The sequence below is a fragment of the Halichondria panicea genome, chromosome 2 (assembly GCF_963675165.1).
Source record: "Halichondria panicea chromosome 2, odHalPani1.1, whole genome shotgun sequence".
NCBI lineage: Eukaryota > Metazoa > Porifera > Demospongiae > Suberitida > Halichondriidae > Halichondria > Halichondria panicea.
Genome location: NC_087378.1, coordinates 7,162,934 through 7,185,229, shown reverse-complemented (window position 1 = coordinate 7,185,229; position 22,296 = coordinate 7,162,934). Strand labels below are relative to the sequence as shown.

Below are 22,296 nucleotides of genomic sequence, written 5' to 3'. Positions count from 1 at the left end.
TAGCCTGCTCACTGATTGTGCCACTGCTTATGCATGCTAGCTTTTTACTTTGATCATTGTAATTCTTCATAAGTACCATATATAGCTATCTAAAATAAAGGTGAAAGGCGACAGAGATCTTCAGCAAAAGTTGCCAGCAAAGTGCTCAAACTCAGCCCCTCCCACGCAACCACTTTTTGTGGCTTCAACCCACAGTCTGGCTAGCTAGCTAAAAGCGTATGGTATAAAAAGGGATGAGCACCTCTTAGTTTAAACTAGTCTACTCTACCGAAGAGTCATGATCACCCAAGGAAACCCCACTCTCCATTTGATTGTCCTCTGCTTCTGTTTCATTGTTAAAGTTTGTGGACAAACTGGTACATGTGAGATATGTTTCTGCTCTGAGACTCATCAGCAAGTCCTGTGTCATGCCAGTGCCCAGCTCAGCACTGTGCCTCAAGATTTACCAACTGGCATAACCCATTTGTAAGTTTCAGCTATTAAAATACATTGGTGAGTGAATGTACTGTCACTGCATATGCGCATGTCACAGGTACACTAGGTATGCGTACGCCCTGGCACAGGTTCGTACCGTTCATATTACTATAAGTACTAATAAATACTAGAGCCAGATATTAATTATGTGCTATTAATAATAGTCTCAGAAAGTACTTAAATTTGTTTTTTACGATCAGCATAACTATATATTTTCACGAGTTAGTTATGCTAAATTATGAGAATTTCGTAGACAAAGCGCCTTTGTTTTGGTTTTGTTTGACCACCAGACAGTGATAGCAGCTGATATGGTTAACAGCCAGATAATTAACATAATTATGTCCTATATGATACTTCTGTGCACGGCGTATAATTATGCTACACACCTGTGAAATGTAATATACTGTTGCTTCCGTACAGGGACCTAAGCTCTAATCAGATTGTCTTCCTTAACAAAAATTCTCTTGCGAGGTACCCACAGTTGCAGACACTGTAAGTTGCTAACAGGGCGAATGAATATATCTAAGCAGTTGATATTATATAATTTCCACATTGCAGAATTCTCAAGGGGAATAACATTTTGTTTATTTCTTCAAAAGTGTTTGAAGGACACACTCAACTAAAGAGACTGTAAGTTGATATGCAGGCACCGTAAAGGGGCATGGGTGTGCGAGGTGGGTGTGGGTGTGAATGGGTGTGGGTGTGCAGGGTGGGTGTGTGGGGCGGAGTGGGTGACTGTCCACACTTTAGCTAGACTGTTAATAGCTGTGGCTGCTTTTGATCTACAGAGACCTTCGGGACAACCAGCTCCTTGAAATCAACCCTGAAACTTTCCAAACTCTCTCTAATCTGGAAAACTTGTAAGTGGCATACCATGAAATAAGTCCAGTGAATGTTTGTTCGTTCCAACTACAGTAATCAGTTGTAAACTATGTATCGCAAGAATTTCATCATTAACTGAGAATGATCACACAAATAACCTGGGCATTTGCAACAAACGACCTCCCATTAAGCAAACAATTCAATTGGTTTCGTACAGTTGCATGAGCCCTAATGCATACTTGCAATTCTTGAGATACATTCTCTGGATGCTATGGAGACAGGGCCTCCTGTTACTGCACATAGTTATTGATCTGCGACAATAGTCTGTGTGTTGACTACATACACGTACCTGCTCTCAGCTGTGAAATGTTGCATATTATCACAGATTACTAAGCAATAATGAGCTAACAGACCTTTCAGATGATCTGTTTGAAGGACTAGAGAAGCTTCAAGCCCTGTAAGTAAACCACGATGTCTTAATAATTATTTCACTGCTTATATCCTATATTGTCATGGATACAGATACCTCGATGGTAACAAATTAACCAACGTCCCACTCAATATTGTCAAGCCTTTGAAGTCACTCAGGAGACTGTAAGTCCTCCTCAATTAGAGCAGTATGATAGAGTTACTTTTCAGTGAATCCATTAGCTTTGCGTACCGTATAGCGTGAAATTTTCGAGGTAATTACTTTCATGGAACTGCTTCTAAAAGCATTCTGTTCAGTTGAAGAAATTTCGTGCTTCTTACAATGCATGTTACGTCTGCCATTAGTTATGTTTGTGGAACAATTTTCGTGGAGGATTGCTAACCCTCGAAAACAGCGTAAATTAAGCACCTCATACTAAACACTCACCCCCCCCTCACACACACACTCACCCCCCCCCCACACACACACACACACACACACACACACACACACACTCACCCCTACACTCTTACCCGCCCCCACACACACACTCACACCAGGGAGATTGGTGGCAATCAGATCCACTGTGACTGCAGTATAGCTTGGATGAAGAACTACGAGCCGCTACGAGACGATATTAGTGGGCCAGTGGTTTGCTCCACCCCCTCTTCCCTACAGGGCACAACACTCGACCAAGTGGAACTAACGTCTCTTGATTGTGGTGAGTCTGCATATGGTATGGCGTGAGGATACAGGCTTAATTGAATTTAGGTACCATATGAAATACTTTGAAGGTGAGGGTTGACATATGTAATCCTTCCTGGAAACAAAACGATTATGTATTCAGTAGTTTGAACTCTATCGCATGATGTGTATTTAAACAGCCAACACTCCCCCATAGCAACCTTCCTTAATTATGACAATGATGACTCCATTGCCATCTGTTTATCTCCAGCACAGCCCACAGTTGAAGCTGTCAACTCAGTAGTGAATGGCTTCAAAGGACAGACAAGCATAGAGCTACAGTGCCAAGTAATTAGTGGCAATCCACCTCCACAAGTGCAGTGGTTCTATCATGGTGAGCAGCTCTCTGACTCTGTCTTCTATCGACTACCTGATAACGGGAGTCTTGTGATTGTCGTCATGGTGCCTCATTTGGCTGGAGACTACTCGTGCTTTGCTCAGAACCTGATGGGGAATGACACGGCCCAGGTTACCCTGGAGTATGCAGGTAAAGTTTCCTACTGTTTATCGTACATATAGCCACTCAATCCATAAAAAATTTGTGAATTCACCAGAGAAATAAGTACATTTATTCTATAGAGAATTTAATCGATCCAGAGATGTGAGTACATAGTTACACACAAAAGTCATAACAGTCACTGCCTGATTACGGTGTATATAAATATTATCTAATTAGACTGTTCACATATAGATATAGCTATAGCACAGACGCCGCCACATATTTATATCAATTTTCATGACCCAATCCCATACAGGTAGTCGGCTGCCTTCGTTTGGTATTGTACCAGAGGACACGCACAAGTTTGTTGGGGAGGAAGTGAGGATCGCTTGCACTGTGGACCAGGTCACTGATGAAGTCCAGTGGGAGAGAGATGGTGTGAGGATTGAATCCACAGACAGAATCTCTATTCTACCCGGAGAAGGACTAGTTATTGTAGACACTATGGAGGACGACTCTGGTGTGTATGGATGTGTGGCTATCAACGAAGAGGGAGCCGTGAGAGCTACTGCGTTTGTCAATATCACTGGACCACTACTCAGCTGTAATGGTGAGCAGTATGTTATAGCATATTTCGTAATTATTGTTTTATAAATATTAGACTAGCTGCCAAGTCGCAATTTTTATAGGCTTAATTCAAAATCATATTTGCTAGAATGATCGAACTACTACATGTATAACAAATTCATAGCTTCACATTCATCTTGAGCATATAAATATTTTCTCTCTTGTATGCAGGTTTACTGTCACGGGAAGATGTGGAGAGACTGAGACTGAGTATTGATGTTGCAGTGAATGCCACTCACCTCCGTCTGCAGCAAGCAACTCACTCACCCAGTGCTTTACTCCGCCGACTGAAATTCCCTCAAGGAGGTTTAATCGAGGTGCTAAAAGCTGCTGAGATTTTTGACCAAGCCGTGGGGATTATTCGTTTAAGATTGCTAAAAAACCAGACACTGGAAACAGGATCTATAATACCCCACCTCAGCCGTTGTGAGGTGGAAGTGCTAAGTGAACTAAGTGGCTGTGAAGAGCACACTCGAATCACTGACTGTAGTAGCTGCACCCATAGAAAGTACCGAACAATGGATGGCACTTGTAACAACTTGGATTACCCTCTGCGTGGAGCCTCTGAGACCCCCTTCTTGAGATTAATGCCTGCAGAATATGAAGATGGTATTGGATTGCCTGTCGGATGGTCGCAGCCTAAACCAAGTGCTCGACTCGTTAGTCAGCGTATTATTGCAGCCAAGAACATCAGTCCAAGCAAGGAATATACGCTCATGCTAATGCAAATTGGCCAGTTCCTGGATCATGATATAGACATTGCCCCGATGAGTCCCAGTGGAATAGTCTTCAACCGTTCAGAACCTGATAGTCTGATGAGCTGTGATGATATCTGCCATAACGATGCTCCCTGCTTTCCTATCCAAGTTCCCAAAGATGACCCAAGAATTCGAAGACAATGTTTATCTTTCTCTCGCTCTAGTGCAGTTTGTGGAACTGGAGCAGCTTCTTTGCTCATTGGAGACGTCGGTATTCATAGGGAACAGTTGAATGCAATCACTTCGTTTGTTGATGGCTCTCAAATATACGGGTCATCCAATACAACTTCCAGGAATCTTCGTATGATCGATGGAACCGGACGGTTGTGGGCTGGACAAAACGTCGATGGATTTACTGACAAATATTTCTTGCCATTTGATAACAATTCTTTGGTGGACTGTGCCACTGGGATTCATGCTCATCGGAGCTCGTGCTTCCTTGCGGGTGATGTCCGTGTCAACGAGCAAGTTGGACTTACCACAATGCATACGCTGTTTTTTAGAGAGCACAATCGAGTTGTCAAAATACTGAAGTCCCTGAACCCACACTGGGATGGAGAGAGGCTGTATCAAGAGGCCAGACGTGTAGTGATCGCTGAATGGCAGAACGTTGTGTACGCCGAGTACCTACCAAAAATTCTCGGCCCAGACTATTCCATGTACTCTGGTTACGATTCATCTGTGGATGCTTCGATTGCAAACGCATTTGCAACCGCTGCTTATCGGTTTGGACACAGTCAAATCATGCCATTGTTCCCCCGTCTTGATGCAAACTACATTCCTTCTCCGTTGGGTCCTCTGAAGCTGCAAGACGCATTTTTTGCTCCTTTCAGACTTCTGGAAGAAGGTGGAATAGACCCCCTGCTGAGGGGACTCATATCCTCCCCTGTGAAACAAAGGACCTCCCATCAAGGGCTCAACAATAACCTTACTGAAGCTCTGTTTGCTCAGGTACGTGACAGATATTATTATAGCTAAATTACGAAGCTATATAGTGTGGGTTAAAATTTCTCCAATTACAATGTTCAAACGTGTATAATTATGTATTTGCTTGCTCAGGTATGTAATAAATAGCTAAATTATGAAGCTATAATCATAGTGTGGATAAAAATTTTCTCCAATTACAAGCATTGCATTCTCAATGCACATACTGCACATTCTCAATACACATGCATGTGCACGTGTATAATGAATGTATTTGTTTGCCTGCAGGCGCATGAGGTGTCCCTTGATCTTGGGGCACTCAACATTCAGCGAGGTAGAGACCATGGCCTACCCAACTACAATCAATGGCGTGCCTACTGTGGTCTATCAGCAGCTCAAACCATCTCAGACCTTTACAAAGAGATCACGAATTCAACGGTCAGGGAAAGGCTGAGAGAAGTGTACGGAGACGACCCCAACAACATTGACCTGTGGGTGGGTGGACTAGTAGAAGACACTCTACCTGGTACTCAGTTAGGACCCACTTTCCATTGTATCATCAATGACCAGTTCAGGAGGCTAAGAGGAGGAGACAGGTTAGCAAAGCAATTAAACAACTTTTACTGGCAATTAGGCATATTTACCTATTAGAAGTGTGCAAACACACACACATTGTGTTCATTCTTATTTCCCTCTCTTCAGGTTTTATTTCGAGCGTGAAGGTCAGTTCTCTCCCGATCAGCTGGTCCAGTTGAAGCAAGCATCGTTGTCTAGAGTGATTTGTGACAATGCTGACAATATTAGTCGTGTTCCACTAGATGCTTTTGTACTTCAAAGTATCTCTGAGTTTGTGTCTTGTAATGAGGTACCGACTGTGAACCTGCAGCTGTGGCAGGAGTGTCCCGGTGAGTAGTGTGTGTGTGTGTAGCTTTGGGAATTAATGTTTAATAGGCTGCATGAGACTGTATATCAATCCTTATATATGTGTCAATTGTGCAAATCTCATTTTTTGTTTCATAAACATTGAGTGTAAATCAGCTAACGTATAGTAATAAGATAAGAGTGCTGTATAATGAGAGGCACATGATTATGCTTTGCTTCTTGTCAATATGTACAGATTGTGATGGAGGTCAATGTGAGAACCTCAGCCGTAAAAGACGATCAACGTTGTTCAAATCCCTTGAGCTTCAAGACTACTACAACGAGTTGAGTGTTAGGGTTGCTTCACTGGAACAGAAGGTAATACTCATCGTGAGTGAATGAGCTCTTTTGTGTAGTATGTATGCATCGTGTGTATGAGATGTACAATTACACTGACTCTTATTTCTGCAGCTTGCTTTTTGCATCCAAGATGGCACTTACCATGACAACCTGGAGACGTGGACTACCCCTGACTGCAAGACATGCATCTGTCAAGTAAGTTAATCAACACGTTTCCTATAGGTTACTGAGAGTATATAATAATAAGGATTTTGTGTAGTTAAAGCATTTCTGTAGCCCTTTGATCGAAATGTTCCATTCTTGAAGAAAAACCATGCATGGGCATATATATAGCCTGTGATTTTCCGAAATAGGCCTGTTTTAATAGCTAGCTAACTATGAGTGCCCTGTTGCTTCAAAACGAGTTTAGTGCAGGTATTGAGAACAGCTCTCCTCTTTTCCTTGTAGGGAGGTGTGATGGATTGCCGTGCCCTGGAGTGTCCACAGCTGTCATGTGAAGACACTATGGAGACTGAGGGTGAATGCTGCCCTGTCTGCCTGGAATGAACATAAATTACAAACAATCAATGACATTTTTCCATTTATATAAATAATTATACATCTTTATATACATGATTGTGTGATTGTGTGCATATAATCAATAAAATTCAGCAACTTATAACAATGTAGCTACAATGCACTCACCATTGTGGTTAGCCTCGAGACCAGGCCGATTAAAATACTTTTTAATCGGCCTGGTCTCGAGGCTACATTGTGGTAGGCATAATTATGAAGGATGTTTTTCATTGCAGATGTGACATCACAATCCAAATTTACAGTGTTACAATAGAGAAAATTCGGGCTGCAAAAGAGGCCCGCATGGCCTATATTAAAAATTCTCCAAACTGAAGGCCGGCTAAGAATGTCTAAAAGCACCTCTCCTTCTGTTGTGCTCACAGCCACAGCAGCTGTTACCAAAAATACCACTGTCACTGCCTCGGGAGGTGGTAGATCATTAAGCACAAGAAACCTCACAGGGTCAGGCCCTCCTCCAGTCAAGAGAGCAAGGTCTTCTTCACTGATTCAACAGACTAAGCAGCCTGGGCTTGGGAAATGGGCTATAGGCTTCATTGGAGCTGGCAATATGGCCAGGGCTATTACAGAGGGACTGATCGGATCAGGTAGCTAAGGGTACACATTGTGTATTGGGATCATGAGGCTTATACGGTACCGGATGTGGAAACGCCCTAATTTTTATTACTTTTCTTTTGCTAACCCGAACCCCTCCCTTCCACAATTACATCTGTGCTGTATATGCCACTTGGTCTGTGTATTGTGCACTTGTGCAGTGAAACCTGCATTGTGGTCACCCTATAAGCAGGTCATCATCTATAATACCTAGCTAAATAGAGAGGCTCAAGGTTAAAAGTCTACATAGCATGAATTTCAGCCTCTGTTAGTCTGCCCAAGGGCGACCACTATGTGTTAAATAGCAATCTTTCACACTGAAACACTACTTTCAAATTATTTGATTGTTTGACCCACAGCACAAGTATCACCGTCTCAAATTACTGCATCAGCCACTAGTGCAAACTCCGAGAACCTCAAGAAAATGAAGGTATAAAGTGATTGCTCATGTTAAAAATTGACATCTTATTCTCACAGGCACTTGGAGTGAATGCCACCACCTCCAACAACCTGGTGATGACATCATCTGACATCATTATAATCGCCGTAAAACCACATCATGTGTTGAGCGTGTTATCGGACCTGCACGATTGCTACGTCTCAGCACAGTCTTCGGGCAATCCTCCCAAGAACCTGAGACCCTTGATTGTGTCCGTAGCAGCAGCCATTACTATCACTGACATAGAAAGCAAGGTGAGCTAATATTATATTGAAGGGCTAGGCAGTTACACAATGCTTGCAACGAGTTTGCAATACAAAATTGACTCAAAAATTATTATGGCCAATCTAATAATTAAAGCAATCAACAATACCAACCCATTATTTTTACTTTGAGTGCCTCAATGATTTGATAACTGCCTATATAAGTACAGATAAATACAGAGGCCATCTACTGTCTGTAGCTTTAATAGTTCATTCCATTTGAACTCTTACAGACCTCAGTGTCGTGGCAAATCACTGGCTACCCAGTCAAAGGTCATCTTCCAGTCATTCGCTGTCTTCCCACTCTCGGTACAGCCATCAACGCTGGCATCACGGCATACACCAAGGGCCGATATTGTAACGAGGATGATGTGGAACCATTTCTCTTTGTCTTTGGGCTGGTCTCCCATTGTGAGGAGGTGGAGGAGAAGCACATGAATGCATTCGCAGCTTTCGGCAGTGGAATCGCTTTTGTGAGTGAATAAGCAACCTTCCCGTACAGTTCATTACCTTTACGAGCTCTTGTACCAATGTACTCGCCTGGGTATAGTCAGATATCCCCTCTACAAATTCTATAACATAATTATTGTTGCAGATGGCTGTGGCTCTGGAGGCTCTGGCTGATGGAGGAGTGATGGCTGGTATTCCACGGGCCTTGTCCCAGAGAGTGGCAGCCCATACAATGCTGGTAGGCCACACACTAGCTAGGTGCTTGTAACCAGGAATCTAATTACTGTCGACAGTACTCTTCATTTTAGTTTATCAACTAATTTTGTTATTTTCAGAGTACTGCTCAACTTGTTATAAAGAAAAAACTTCATCCTGCGGAGGTGAGTGTGCGTGTTGTTCGTTCCTGTACAATCTAATTTTAAGAGCCCATAACTCGAGGCAATTTCTGAAGGTTTTGCATTTTGTAAAGCTTTACGTACTTGTACTTAGATCATAGCTCCATGACACAAGTCTATAAAGTGTATCTCTGTATTTTATCATAGGTGAAGGATGCTGTAGCATCTCCAGCTGGTACTACCATCAGTGGTTTGCAATGTCTGGAGAGCAGTGGTTTCAGAGGAGCAATCATGACAGCAATCAAGACTGCAGCTAACCGAGCTGACGAAATGAACCCTTCCTTATCAAAGACTTAAAAATATAATTATTCCCAATAATATTTTCACTTTTACTTTTCAATATTAAAAATCTTGTGATTTGTCTTTTATAAAATAAAAACAACAATAACAAATGTGCTATATATATATAGTACTGCCATGATTCAATGATATGCTTATCTCTTGACATAAACGTCTCTTTCTTCTCCATTTCCATTTTGAAGTTTAGACAGTTCTAGAGCTCTTTTACTAGCTGCATGAACGGCGTCCATCATGATTCCTCTGAAGCCCTTTCTCTCCAACAATCTAATTCCCTGAATGGCCGTCCCAGCAGGTGAGCACACAGAGTCTTTGAGCTGTGGGGAGGAGGAGGGATTGGTCATTAGGGTGTGTTGGGGAAAAGTTTGTGATACCATATAGCAAAGGGTATAAACTTTCGCGGAATGTTTTAATTTTTGCCGAATAGCAGCCTTTCTGCAGCATGCATGCATGCGATATTAAATTTGTATACCCTGCTATACGGTATGTGCATGGGGGTGGGTATGGTGAGGGGGGTTAGCTACGGTGTAAGGGTGGGGCCTACGATAAAGGGTGTGCATTATGCATGTATCTGCTACACTAGATAGAGAAATGTAAATACATAGGGTAGATGAGAAGTGTGCAATAGTGTAGAATGCCAACAGTATGGTGAGATGCTAAATGTAATGAGGTGTGCTGAACAATATATATATACCTCTTGTGGATGCACCCCATTGGAGAGGACCATCTCCGCCGACCCCTGCAAGTGGATAACAACACAGATAAAAACGGTCCGCCACAAGTTAGAAGCATGTAAGTAACTGTATGATTATGGTGTAGGAATGGTACTACATTGTATACTGAAATCCAAGATAAGGATCCAACTTGGTCCTAACTAAGACCACTCCACTTTGCTGGCTAACCACTGACTTGCGATTTGGTAATGCACTACAGAGCATCCCCTCTCTATAAGCCACTAGATAAGTCTGCTCACAATCATGGTATGTGCTGTCAGTTTGAGGGCAATGTCTTTAGGCACTCCAGCATAGACCCCACCATCTGCCAGCGCATCCATCATCAGGTACATCTGTGAAGAGGAGGGGAATCAAAGTAATAGATTACACAAGCACAGTATAAGAGTGGAGGAATAACAATACAAGAAGCTGTATAGGTATTTAGTTGGGCTCTTGTTTAAACGTAGTTGTAGAGATTCAAACATTCTCTAGGAAAACCAAAAGCCTCACAGCTTACACACTAGATGCAGCTTACTATTTAATTTGCAATGAAGTAGCCAGGCATTGTGTAGAGTATCAGAAACTGAAAGACATAATAAACATTATACTGGGTACACTATAATTATAGTCACAACAAACATGAGACAGACAGACACAGCACAGAAAACAAACAAAGCACACTCACAAAAGAGGGACCACCGCCACTCAGAGCAGTCATGATGTCCATATAGTGCTCCTGCATCTCCATGCCAACACCCACCACATCAAGCATGTCCTTAACGACAGTATGGTCCACGTCTGAGATTGAATTACCGAGAGCATATATGGTGACACCCTTTTGAACGATGACTGGTGTGTTGGGCATCGTGCGGACGACTTTAGACTTAGTGGGCAGACCCTGGAGCAAACCAACCATTATAACTGGTGCAGAGCTTAGAATTGGGATGCAAGAAATGCTTTGATTCATGGTTATCTAGCTTTGGATTTAAACGCAGTCGTGATATTGTGTATACATTGTAATGTACTGTACATGTTGGTACAGTCATGTTATGCACTTATTAACATTTGAGGTACCTCCTCCAAGGTTTTGATAGTGGTTCCAGCCGCCACAGAGATAAATATCTGATTTGGTTTTGCAAAAGGAGCTATTTCCCGCATAACTCTGGGTATAGCATGCGGCTTGGTAGCTATCCACACGACCTCGCTGTTCTCAACCACCTCCACATTGTTGGCCGTTATATTCACCTTGGAGCAGTTGGGGTCCGCCTATGCACAATGCAGTGTGTGTTTGTTAACCAGCTAATGAATCACAAGAAACAGCCTCTCTGCTGGGAGGTACATTATTGTTCGCAGTATATTATAGTGCAATGAAAGTCTCCACGCAGTGTATAATTATAATGCATGTAGGAGAACACTAAGTGCACAGTACAACACACACAATGCATAAGAAACGTTAATGAGCAAACATGCAATTTTAGTTATACAATCAGCTTCTGGTGATATATTGGAAGTGTGTACACCGTTTTACCTTCATTTTCTGAAGGGAGAATGATCTCTCACTGGTTGCTGATGTGATTATATTCTCCTGACTGATATAATCTGCAAGGAAATATTGACAGCATGAACTCAATGTGTTAAAATTTGCACAAGACACATGTAGCTGCTTCTTGTAGTAAACAACTACTAAACTTACTTGATCTAATGAATCCTTTGACAAGAGCTCTTGCCATCTGCCCTGACCCAAGGAATCCCATTGAGCTTACTCTCTGTGCCATCTTGATCTGTTACATTCACTGCTAGCCGGTCTACTGCACTGCACTGCACTGCCACAAAACAAAGCAATTTCTTTGTTCACAATCATTGTGCAAGTACACGTGTTGTGTGTAGAGGAAGCCATAAAATAAGGGCGGCCAGAACATGAATCATAGCACTTGGTTATTCCTCGAATATAAAGCAGAATCCAACTCACGCATGCGCATTAGTTGGCAACAAGTCAAATTCAGCCGGGCGACAAGAAGTGTATGAACTGATCTGAAGTTGTACAGAACTCTTTCTACGACTGTAAACAAGTACTGCACAGTATCTGGGAGGAGAGAAGAATAATATAAACAGTAAGTGTATGCTGTGTATCATGTTTGTAGGCTTGTTAGTGAGATACAAAGCTTTACTGCCTTAGGCTTTTTACAATATGGTAAAGATCGCCACAGGTGTGGTTTATAGTCTTGGGGCAAGATAAATCATGACACACTTCTCTTTCACAGATTTCAAAATGTTCTATGGAGCCTTTGTGCTGTCCAAGAAGGGCCCGTTAGCCAAGGTCTGGCTCGCTGCTCACTGGGACAAGAAGCTCACCAAAGCCCAGGTCTTTGAGACAAATGTGGAGTCCACAGTCGACAGTATCATCTCACCTCAAGTGAAGATGGCTCTGAGGACCTCCGGACATCTCCTCCTCGGTGTTGTGAGAATCTACTCCCGGAAGCAGAAGTACCTCCTTCACGATCTTGGAGAGGCTTGTGCTAAGATCAAGATGGCCTTTAGGTAGTCACTCTTTGTAGCATCTTAGAGCACAAAAGTGGCCCCTGTAATACAAATGTATCTACTTTGGCCTTTGTTAATGCACACACTCATAACTGTAATGGTACAACTGTAATGGTTGCCCATCCTTTAGGAGGTATGTCATGTGCCAATTATTTTGTTTATTTGAGTGATTGGTCCCCACTACCCCCACACACAGACCAGGAGTTGTGGACCTCCCCCCTGAGAGCAGAGTGGACAATGCTGAAGCCATCACATTGCCGGAAATCTTCCACGATTTTGAGGCTGCGGTGGCTGATCTGGGGTACATGTGTGTGTGTGTGTGTGTGTGTGTGTGTGTGTGTGTGTGTGTGTGTGTGTGTGTGTGTGTGTGTGTGTGTGTGTGTGTGTGTTTGCTTAAAACAAGAGAGCTCTAAGCTGTGAATGTGCATTTAGTAGACGTCCATACCTATACTTATTTTGAAAGCTAGTTTTGTACCTTCCTAAAACATTGGCCTTACGTAGGCTTTTGCTCCTGCTCCTCACCACAGATTGCTCTGTTTAACGCTAGGTCCCCTTATTTTGGTGTTTTGTCAAAAATAGGCCGAAAAGAGCCTTTTGATTTAACACATCATCTCAAAGGCCTCTCTCTAAGCTTTCAGAAAAGCATAACATTAATGTTATTGGACCAATGGAATTAAAATTTGGCTGTTCAAACATTTTGACTATATGCTGAATGTATATTATTTCCAAGAAGGAGCAAACCAAATCCAAGGAAGGGTGATTGCCCCTCTACCCCCCCCCCCCCTAAAATTAACCCTGCCACTAGAATCTTCCACTCTACAGGTCTTTGGATGTGGAGGCCCAGTTCACAGTAAACCCCAGTAGAGCCAGCGAGATCACCATGGCAGAAAATGTCACCTCTTCCAGTGAGACTAATAATATTAAAGCTGTTAATGGTTGAGACAAACTCTGCTAACTTCCATTTTTTTGTTACTCAAAGAATTCGAATTTACAGTTCTGATTTCTCTTCTGTAGAGAATGACATGTTTGGTGAATTTGGAGAGTTTGACCTGGTGGGAAGTGGATTTGGAGGTGGTATGGAGGATATAGAGGTGGCCAGGGACGCAAGGGTCGATGTGCTGGATGGTGAAACCACAGACCGCACGGGAATACAGGTTAGTTAGCTGCTGTTGCTCTTAGTAGCAGTCTATTGTTCTGTATTGTACACATGTACATGGCTGCTGTCACATCGTACATCTCCTTGGATTTTAAAACTGGTCTAGACTTCTAATTATTTATGCAGTGCATTTAGTGAGCATTTTTATGTTATCTTTTCTTTTCACAGCTCAGTGACATGAGCAATGGTACCTTGTTGGGTGACGATGGGAACGGTGGCCCACTCACAATGAAGGATCAGCTGCCCCTGGATGTGGGGGGCATGGGGGGTGGTCTAATGGAGGGCTTTGGAGTCGGTGATGGCGGTATGATGGATATTGGAGAGATGCCTAATGTATCTGACCTCACCATGGACCATCCTGGGAACCAAACTAACGATGATAAAGGCGACAAAGAGCCCACTCCAATGGAAGTGGATCAGACCAACGAGCAAACCAGTGAGTGAAGCATGCAGTGTGTTTTATACTGTGCATTGTACATGTAGGCTTATGCTAGTGATTAGTCTCTGCCTATCACTTAGTAAGATTATTTTGAGTGTAGCATTGCGTGTCCATTGTATGCTAACTCCTGTTGTTACTTATGGTTATATTGGGTGTGGATTGTGCCAATAAAAAAGCTAGCTCTGTGGTTTGTTACCGTACTTGAATGTACTTACATACATAGATGCACAATATTGTATGCACATGTACCTGTACTCTGTGTGTGACATGTTAAATTCGCTATCTGCAGTTGGTGATGACCAGACAGTGAGAATTCCTGACGCAGCCCCTCAGGCCATGGAGGAGGGTTTCACACTGGAGCCCCTGGACGTCACTGGGGTCGAGAAAAAGGTCAAAGCTGTCAAGAAACGTAGACTAGTCATTGATACTGCCAAGGAATTCTCTGGAGACGTAATCAAGTCACAGTTTACAGATTACCATGAAACTCTGCAGCCCAAGTGCTTCCCCCCTCCTACTAAGAAGGCGATGATGTGGAAAGCAATGGCCAGTTGCGAGCAACTATTCAGTAGACCAACATTTATTGTACACAAAAAACTTTCTCGAGCTGTGACAAGGAACTACAAGCCTGAGTTGCCAGAGGGAGCCAAAGTGGACGCAATTTTGGAACTGGACGAATTGGATAATATCAAAGACGTGACAGAGGACATCGAACAACCTCGCAATCAGACAGCCTCAATTGCTATTGGTGATGTTACTGCCGGCACCATACCCCTACCGGACAACACGAGAGAGCCAATAATCGACGAATTCCAGTTTGAAATGGGAGAGGAGCGACCACCAGATATGCAAGGAGATATCCTCGAACCAACAGAAGAAGACCCAACGTCAAGAGTTATTCCTGAAATGCCCAGCTTAGAAGATGGCATAACAGAAAACGCAGAGGATCAGCAAGAAAGCAACGAGCTGTCTGAAGAGTTTGAGGCAAGACGTTGGACCAAACGCACACAGCAAGTGATTCGAGTGTTGGATCGTGGCTTCAAGAACGAAAATTCAGTCGAGTTCTCATCTCTGACCCAACGCTGTAATCGCAAACTTGCTGCATCAAGATTCTACACCTGTCTACTACTGGCTAAAGAGAAGATGATTACACTGGAGCAGGGAGAAGCTTACTCTGAGATCACCGTCACAAAGGGAGTCAAGTTCACTGACGTATCTTAAAACTATTCAAACACTATTAGCTACCTTTTTGTCTTTGTTCTATACATGCAAAACATACATGAACATTTTTATCTAACACACATTTAATTCTCTCTAACAAATTATGCTCTACAATAATGTTATTGCTTATATCACCTCTGTACTATTGATTTACTTTATTATTATGTGTTCATATACTTTTTATGCAGCCACACCCATCTTTGTCAATGTAAAATAATTGTTCTATAAGATAAAATACGTTTGCCTTGTTTTCAATTTTACAGCTATCAAAATAATAGCTAGGACCAAGTCAGCAATAAAAGGAAGGCCTGAGAATGAGGCTAGAGATATGACATGAAATAATCCACTTTATAACGCAATTAACATAAGAGATGGGCTACAATAAGAGTATATGCACACACAACCTGGGTATCTACATGTCTCCCCTAGCTACAGCATCGGCATAAGTGTTCTCGTCTTTTTGCTCAGGGACTAGTTTGATCATGTCGTCAATCCTTAGAATGGTAATGGCGGCCTCGGTGGCAAACTTGATGCTCTTTATCTTGCTCATGGCTGGCTCTAACACACCCGCTTTCTTGTTGTCCCTCACAACACCTCCTATTAGATCCAGTCCAAACCTGCACAAGAAAGTAGTAGTATATAAACAACTTAAAAGTCAAGCACAATGCTTTGAATGAATGTGTGTATACACCTAAGTCAGTGAGGATTATAACAGTCTGTCATCGGTCAAAAACCGACCAAATGGCTCGAATGACAGGCTCAACACATCAGCTTGAGCGGACACTATTGACAGACCAAATAATTATGCCGAGCTGGCTAGATAATCTACATGCATAAATCTAAAGAGCATGTGCACTATATAGAATCTGCCACATGTAAGAGAAGTTTAGCTATTTAATAGTTATTAGTAGGCTACTGGCCATGATTTGAAGCAGTGCAGTGCTGTAGCTCTTTTAGTGCGAGAAAAAGAGGTTACAGTGACTACCTCTAGTGGCTGTCTCAGATCTCCTTGAAGTCAACATTGAAGAACTACAACAAGACTATTTTTCTGCAAACAATATAATAAGCCCAGAAAATCGATCAGCGACACACCTCGACGGTGTAGAGTGTCTATAGTACAGAGCTAGAAATTGAACACTAGACCATTGGATTAACAAACGTTTTGGTTTTGTTACCATTGTAATTTTCGAGATACAATTATGCTAAATTGCAGCATGGTCTGACAAATGTCAGCTATAAGAAAAAAAATTATAACCTTCACTGCACTTTTGTGTCCATATACTGGTGGCTACTAAACTGTAATTATAGCTACACCTCACTAAAATCAATGTTAAATGTACACACTCTACGCAATGTATCAAGCTCAGATTGACCTCATAAATAAAAATGTGTATCCACAATGTTATATCCCTCACCACAATGGTGGGGCAACTCAGAGTGGTGCATGGTTTATAATCATAGGTCTTGTGATACACTGAACAAAACATCCACCCACTCCTTCGATCAAAACAATCTTTACGAACATGCATGCATTAGGGGAACACGTATACTAGAAGATTATTTACTTACCACTTGAGGTTCTCTCTCTCGGCCATAGTTTGAGACGCGTTGTGGAAAGCTCTCAGTTTGGCCACGAGGTCGGTGGAGTCCAGGGCAGCGTTTACAGCCAATGTCTTGGGGATCACCAACAGAGTACTGGCAAACTCGGCAATGGCCAACTGTTCTCTGGATGTCTGTAGGTGGGGGAGGGAGGGGCAGAGTAACACTCAAGAATGTGTACATAGAACACACAAGAGTGGTCAATACTATGGTTTGATTCGGATTGAGGTAAGAGTGTGGTTGACATGCAATGTGACTGGTATAATAGGCCTCATAGTTGATGGAGTGTAGTCCACATTGAGCCACAGAAGTGGCTGTTTTCAGAGTGGTGCATGGTTTTTAATCACCGGCCTACTAACAGACACACCACCACACTCAAATAAGAGCAACAATGAAAAGTTGAGCTTGACACTTAATCACATCGTAGACATTTGTAAAAAGCAATCAACAATGGTTTGGTTAAGACACGACATAAGAGGAGCACTCACAATGGAAGTGGCGAAATTCTCCAGGTATATGGACAGAGCAGCCTCTACGGCCCCGCCCCCTGGGACCACCTGGTTGGACTCCAGCACTCTCTTGACAACACACAGAGCATCATGTACAGAGCGTTCCATCTCGTCCACCATGAAGTCATTGGCACCACGGAGGATGATGGATGCAGCACTTCTAGAGCCGGGACTACGTGTGCGTGTGTGCGCGGTGGGTTAGGGGAGGAATGCTAACATCATAGTTACCGTATAGCGCGAAATTTTCGAGGCACTTATATTTCGTGGATTAGCCTCTAAAAGCATTTCGTTGCATAATGTTCGCAGAATGACTGCTTACCGGAAGCCACGCCTTTAAATCTTTGCATGTTATACTAATTAAAGAACAATTTTCGTGGACTTAATTTTCATATAAGATTGCTAACCCACAAAATCTGCAAAAATTTTGCACTATACGGTATATACATTCACACATGCTACCTAATATATTAAGCTCAGATTGACCTCATAAATAAAAGTGGGTATCCACAACGTTATATCCCTCACCACAATGGTGGGGTAACTCAGAGTGGTGCATGGTTTATAATCATAGGTCTTGCGATACACCAAACAAAACATCCACTTACCCTTTGATCAAGAGAAGTTCATCATCACACACTCTCTCTTGAGTGACACTCTCTGCAGAGCCCAATAGGGAAGCATCAAAGCTCTCATCTCCCTCCAGGTTGGCTAGAGATATTGCCAGAGTGGCTATAAGGGGAAGGGGGTGGTCAACACAATGGATAGCTGAGAGTTAAACACGCAGATATACACATGAGCTGATTCGGATTGAGGTAAGAGTGTGGTTGACATGCAATGTGACTGGTATAATAGGCCTCATAGTTGATGGAGTGGTAGTCCACATTTGAGCCACAGAAGTGGCTGTTTTCAGAGTGGTGCATGGTTTTTAATCACCGGCCTACCAGACACACCACCACACTCAAAATAAGAGCAACAATGAACATATTTCAAAATTGAAAGGAGTACAAATCAAACAATGAAACCAACACTGACGTACTTGTGGGTTTACAAAAGCCACTAGTAGCACGAATGAATCTCAAGCATAGGAGCTAGTTAGCATTAACAAAAATGCTTTTAAAAGCACCATTTTGCAAATCTTATCTAGTAACGTAACAAAATTCTCCCATTACCACGTGCTCACCTCCAGTGGCTCTGGCTATTCTCTTGAGATCCTCTTTCTTGCACCTCCGTACGGCCATGACCCCAACCTCCACAAAGTACTTGAGACAAAGGTCATCGATGCCCCCCGTGGTGAGTACCACCGTTGCGCCTGACGCCAGTATTTTCTCTATCTTCTCCTTGGTGATGTCAGCCTCCCTGGAGAAACAGTAGCCACGGTTGAGGGGATTGTTCAACATTACATAATTTGCTACACATTAATTAACACAAGTGGAGGTGTGGCATAAGTGGGGCTTTTACACACAAATTGTAAAGTCTTCAAATAGTTTCAAGGACGTAATTCTTTCAGCACATGCCCACCTTTTTCTGATGGCCTCCAGCTTCTCGGGATCGTCGACCACCACTGAAATGCCCAGCTTCAATTTGGATTTATTCAAGGCAAAGTCCAGGCAGGCTATTTTTGCTTTGTTCGCTTGCTTAGGCATGGCTACAAAACAAACAGTCAGAACACAATCACAACTGGTAATTGAGGAAACCATTAGGAAATCTGAGTGATGGTGTTACCAGTTATATAATAGCAGATGTGAGGGAGTAAGTTACTACTGTATACTAGTGTGTGCTGTCTCAGAAATAGGAGCACATGTTCTCAGTCACTGTAAATCAGCAGCAGAACTGGCATTGTGCATATCATCATTGGCACACACACATTCACACAAAATGATCGACCTCCATACCTTGAGAGCCTGCTACCTTCATTACTGTACATAATGTACAACTGTACCCACTTCAAACTATAGGCTATAACAGAGCTGACATACATTGTGCCTATTGGCACACACAGTATGTGTACAGTCAGCATAATTATATGTTTTCACAAAGACAGTTTTCTCACCTTGTGAGGCTACAGTGCAGTTGAGAGCATAACCATTGATAAGCACACTCTCGGAGGAGCTCCGCCCGTGGGCCTTGAGAATATTGACGGCACTGATTGGGTACTTGATCTCCCCCCTCTGGTTGGTCCTCTTCACTGCCATGGCAGCGTCCACCACCATGTTGGAGAAGAAGTCACACTCTCTATAAGATGAGGTATACATTTATTGAGTACTAGCAGCTACTCAAGAGATAGCTATCAACAGTTTATTCACTGTGCATACAGAACTAGTGTTCAAGCTGGCGCTGTGCTAATGCCTCTCACCATGGTTTTGCTTTCGCTGAAAAGTATTAGAGTGTCATATTAGTTTCTATAATGAATTTTATATTAAAGTTAGCTTATCTATATTAAGTCACTGAGAAGAAAAGACTTATTTACATGCATCTATTGTTGTATTATGTGGCTTACTAGGACCTCAAGAAAGAAGAAAATTGATTCTTCCAGGATCTGTACTTCAGTGTATATAATATCTAAGAAGAAAAGACCTGTGTACATGCATATTGCTATCTATATTGTTATATGGTAGTGTTTTGTGGCTTACCAGGCCTTCAAGACAAAGATGATTCTGCCAGGAGGATCTGGATCTGGATCTTGGATATTATTTCTCACACATGGGGGATTGAGCGCGCATGCGCATTACATCCACAGGAATAATTAAAGGGTGTGTCCAAAGAGATCAATTTCACAAATGGCTACTGCTAGCTAATTAACATATATTTTCTGAGTATTGTAGCTAACAAAAAGCTAGCGCTTTAGTGCAAGGCTAACTCATATGTTGAATAGAAAGTTTGTGCGGACAGATGACGCTATGAAAGATTCTGAAGAGACTGCAACAGCCTTCAATGTGAGTCAAACTAGCCATAACTCGAGAAAGAAGCTTTAGTTTGCTAATCCACGAATCAAAATCCAAGAGAACGTGGCTAGAAGCCTATAGAAGCTGTTAGTTTTCGTCGCATTGCAACCGTTGAGCAGTTACAGCTGGAACAGACACACAGACACACACACGGTCAGCTTTACCGTATCCCTCGTGCGGCTACGCCTCGAGGCATAATTATGAAGACCACAGTAGTGTGTGCTGTCTCAGAAATAGGAGCACATGTTCTCAGTCACTGTAAATCAGCAGCAGAACTGGCATTGTGCATATCATCATTGGCACACACACATAATTTATATGTATACACCATTAATAAATATCAGCAGTACAGATCCCAACAAATAGTTATGTCAGTGATTACTATGATTCACACTCACGCTCCAATGATCTTTGAAGACATTGATGTTTTGGCAGCGTTGATGATACAATCTCGTCCGAGCTCGTCCACCTTGATACAGAGGTGCTCCTGAATGTACTTGCACGCTTCCTTGCAGGCCAGCCGATATCCAGTGATGATGGATGTGGGGTGGATCTTGTAAGAGACTAACTCCTCTGCATGCTTCAGTAGCTCGGCTGCGATGATCACCTGAGAATTTTCACATAAATTTACTTACATTATGTATAATTATACGTTGACGATGCTAGTTGTCAAAGTGCCTCAGATATATAACACACTTTATCAGTCACGGAAAATCAGCAGCAGAACTGGCATTGTGCGTTCTCATCATCACCAGCACATAAACACTAAACTAATTAACGAAAAGGGGGTGGGGTTAGGGGTGGAAGTAAATGGTAGACAGAGGGCAAGATATCACAAGACAATAAAAAAACTTCTCAATAAAAAAGGACTCAAATTCTTCGCCCTATTTGCTTAGAGACACACAATCCCTCACCACAGAGGTAGTTCCATCTCCGACCTCTTGGTCCTGTAGCTCGGCAAGCTCAACGAGGACCTTGGCAGCTGGGTGCTCTACTTCTAATAGTTTCAGTATTGTTGCACCATCATTTGTCACCGTGACATCCTATAAGAGAATTAATTTTAAAAGGGGATACTCAAGAGACAGCTACATGTATCAACAGTTTTTTTGGGCGATTAAACCCCTAGTGTGTTCTGTCTCAGAAATAGGAGCACATGTTCTCAGTCACTGTAAATCAGCAGCAGAACTGGCATTGTGCATATCATCATTGGCGCACACACATACACATGTATACACCATTAATATCAATTGAGGATCAATAAAACAGTTCCAAATTCTACTTCTTTTTTGCTAAAAGGGTAGACGTAAAACACTCTAATCACTCCTTCTCTAAGATCAATGTACCGCACCGACACGAAGGTTGTGTACTCATGCTACCTCACCCCGACATCATCCACTAGCATTTTGTCCAATCCGACTGGGCCAAGTGATGTCTTCACTATATTGGCCACTGACACAGCAGCCATTACTGTAGGGAAAAGACAAAAAGATCCTCAAATCTGAATGGATGTGCTCTACCAAATTCATTGACGAATTGTATTCTACAAAACGACTGGGTTGTAAAGCAAGGCTTCAAAAGCAAAATAACACACACCATTTTGACTACGGATGCTCTCTCCAGTAGTTCTTTCTCCACCAACAAGAAGCTGACCAGCAGTAGACATCTTTCTAGATTCCCACGTGGTGACTTCCACCCATGCGTTATGCGCCTGCGCATGTGAAGACACTCGCGATGGGAGTTCCCCCATTACACT

The 22,296-nt window shown here is 42.6% G+C and overlaps 5 protein-coding genes and 1 non-coding gene across 6 annotated transcripts; 3 read left to right on the top strand and 3 right to left on the bottom strand.

Moving 5' to 3' along the window:
- The first annotated feature begins 62 nt into the window (after nt 1-62).
- On the top strand, nt 63-7,068 carry LOC135331436 (eosinophil peroxidase-like). Its single transcript, XM_064526581.1, has 15 exons — nt 63-465; nt 895-966; nt 1,033-1,104; nt 1,263-1,334; nt 1,682-1,753; nt 1,819-1,890; nt 2,266-2,426; nt 2,661-2,936; nt 3,205-3,498; nt 3,687-5,224; nt 5,486-5,793; nt 5,900-6,102; nt 6,315-6,436; nt 6,530-6,613; nt 6,866-7,068. Exons 1-15 carry the CDS (start codon nt 278-280, stop codon nt 6,962-6,964), a joined length of 3,633 nt encoding a protein of 1,210 aa, XP_064382651.1. The 5' UTR covers nt 63-277; the 3' UTR covers nt 6,965-7,068.
- A 179-nt stretch (nt 7,069-7,247) lies between these two features.
- LOC135331444 (pyrroline-5-carboxylate reductase-like) lies at nt 7,248-9,553 on the top strand. Its single transcript, XM_064526593.1, has 7 exons — nt 7,248-7,578; nt 7,945-8,015; nt 8,063-8,278; nt 8,521-8,760; nt 8,883-8,975; nt 9,073-9,117; nt 9,280-9,553. Exons 1-7 carry the CDS (start codon nt 7,320-7,322, stop codon nt 9,427-9,429), a joined length of 1,074 nt encoding a protein of 357 aa, XP_064382663.1. The 5' UTR covers nt 7,248-7,319; the 3' UTR covers nt 9,430-9,553.
- LOC135331445 (uncharacterized) lies at nt 9,475-12,017 on the bottom strand. Its single transcript, XM_064526594.1, has 7 exons — nt 11,836-12,017; nt 11,671-11,741; nt 11,217-11,408; nt 10,828-11,040; nt 10,403-10,495; nt 10,124-10,168; nt 9,475-9,746 (listed from the first exon to the last, which is right to left on the bottom strand). Exons 1-7 carry the CDS (start codon nt 11,915-11,917, stop codon nt 9,567-9,569), a joined length of 876 nt encoding a protein of 291 aa, XP_064382664.1. The 5' UTR covers nt 11,918-12,017; the 3' UTR covers nt 9,475-9,566.
- Nucleotides 12,018-12,114: 97 nt separating this feature from the next.
- On the top strand, nt 12,115-15,690 carry LOC135331650 (double-strand-break repair protein rad21 homolog). Its single transcript, XM_064526875.1, has 7 exons — nt 12,115-12,253; nt 12,404-12,680; nt 12,877-12,981; nt 13,503-13,585; nt 13,695-13,834; nt 14,005-14,272; nt 14,565-15,690. Exons 2-7 carry the CDS (start codon nt 12,412-12,414, stop codon nt 15,491-15,493), a joined length of 1,794 nt encoding a protein of 597 aa, XP_064382945.1. The 5' UTR covers nt 12,115-12,253; nt 12,404-12,411; the 3' UTR covers nt 15,494-15,690.
- A 92-nt stretch (nt 15,691-15,782) lies between these two features.
- On the bottom strand, nt 15,783-22,289 carry LOC135331651 (T-complex protein 1 subunit alpha-like). The gene is made up of 11 exons (XM_064526876.1): nt 22,137-22,289; nt 21,925-22,010; nt 21,458-21,586; nt 20,942-21,150; nt 19,652-19,833; nt 19,120-19,246; nt 18,782-18,957; nt 18,207-18,330; nt 17,581-17,773; nt 17,063-17,226; nt 15,783-16,110 (listed from the first exon to the last, which is right to left on the bottom strand). Exons 1-11 carry the CDS (start codon nt 22,204-22,206, stop codon nt 15,906-15,908), a joined length of 1,665 nt encoding a protein of 554 aa, XP_064382946.1. The 5' UTR covers nt 22,207-22,289; the 3' UTR covers nt 15,783-15,905.
- On the bottom strand, nt 21,216-21,303 carry LOC135332546 (small nucleolar RNA Z223). Its single transcript, XR_010393396.1, has one exon. It is a non-coding gene; the product is annotated as a small nucleolar RNA Z223 (small nucleolar RNA).
- Nucleotides 22,290-22,296: the final 7 nt, after the last annotated feature.

Excerpts from the sequence above, each read along its gene's own strand:
- LOC135331650 (XM_064526875.1), top strand. The coding sequence starts at position 12,412 with ATGTTCTATGGAGCCTTTGTGCTGTCCAAGAAGGGCCCGTTAGCCAAG. Across the intron at positions 12,681-12,876 it reads AAGATCAAGATGGCCTTTAG|ACCAGGAGTTGTGGACCTCC; the intron begins GTAGTCACTCTT and ends CCCCACACACAG. Across the intron at positions 14,273-14,564 it reads TCAGACCAACGAGCAAACCA|TTGGTGATGACCAGACAGTG; the intron begins GTGAGTGAAGCA and ends CGCTATCTGCAG.
- LOC135331445 (XM_064526594.1), bottom strand. The coding sequence starts at position 11,917 with ATGGCACAGAGAGTAAGCTCAATGGGATTCCTTGGGTCAGGGCAGATG. Across the intron at positions 11,409-11,670 it reads TCTCCCTTCAGAAAATGAAG|GCGGACCCCAACTGCTCCAA; the intron begins GTAAAACGGTGT and ends CATTGTGCATAG. Across the intron at positions 10,496-10,827 it reads GTGGCGGTGGTCCCTCTTTT|ATGTACCTGATGATGGATGC; the intron begins GTGAGTGTGCTT and ends TCCTCTTCACAG.
- LOC135331651 (XM_064526876.1), bottom strand. The coding sequence starts at position 22,206 with ATGTCTACTGCTGGTCAGCTTCTTGTTGGTGGAGAAAGAACTACTGGA. Across the intron at positions 19,834-20,941 it reads TCTTCAAAGATCATTGGAGC|AGAGTGTGACTTCTTCTCCA; the intron begins GTGAGTGTGAAT and ends CTCATCTTATAG. Across the intron at positions 18,958-19,119 it reads CTGGAGGCCATCAGAAAAAG|GGAGGCTGACATCACCAAGG; the intron begins GTGGGCATGTGC and ends CTGTTTCTCCAG.
- LOC135331444 (XM_064526593.1), top strand. The coding sequence starts at position 7,320 with ATGTCTAAAAGCACCTCTCCTTCTGTTGTGCTCACAGCCACAGCAGCT. Across the intron at positions 7,579-7,944 it reads AGAGGGACTGATCGGATCAG|CACAAGTATCACCGTCTCAA; the intron begins GTAGCTAAGGGT and ends TTTGACCCACAG. Across the intron at positions 9,118-9,279 it reads AAAAACTTCATCCTGCGGAG|GTGAAGGATGCTGTAGCATC; the intron begins GTGAGTGTGCGT and ends ATTTTATCATAG.
- LOC135331436 (XM_064526581.1), top strand. The coding sequence starts at position 278 with ATGATCACCCAAGGAAACCCCACTCTCCATTTGATTGTCCTCTGCTTC. Across the intron at positions 2,427-2,660 it reads ACTAACGTCTCTTGATTGTG|CACAGCCCACAGTTGAAGCT; the intron begins GTGAGTCTGCAT and ends GTTTATCTCCAG. Across the intron at positions 3,499-3,686 it reads ACCACTACTCAGCTGTAATG|GTTTACTGTCACGGGAAGAT; the intron begins GTGAGCAGTATG and ends TCTTGTATGCAG.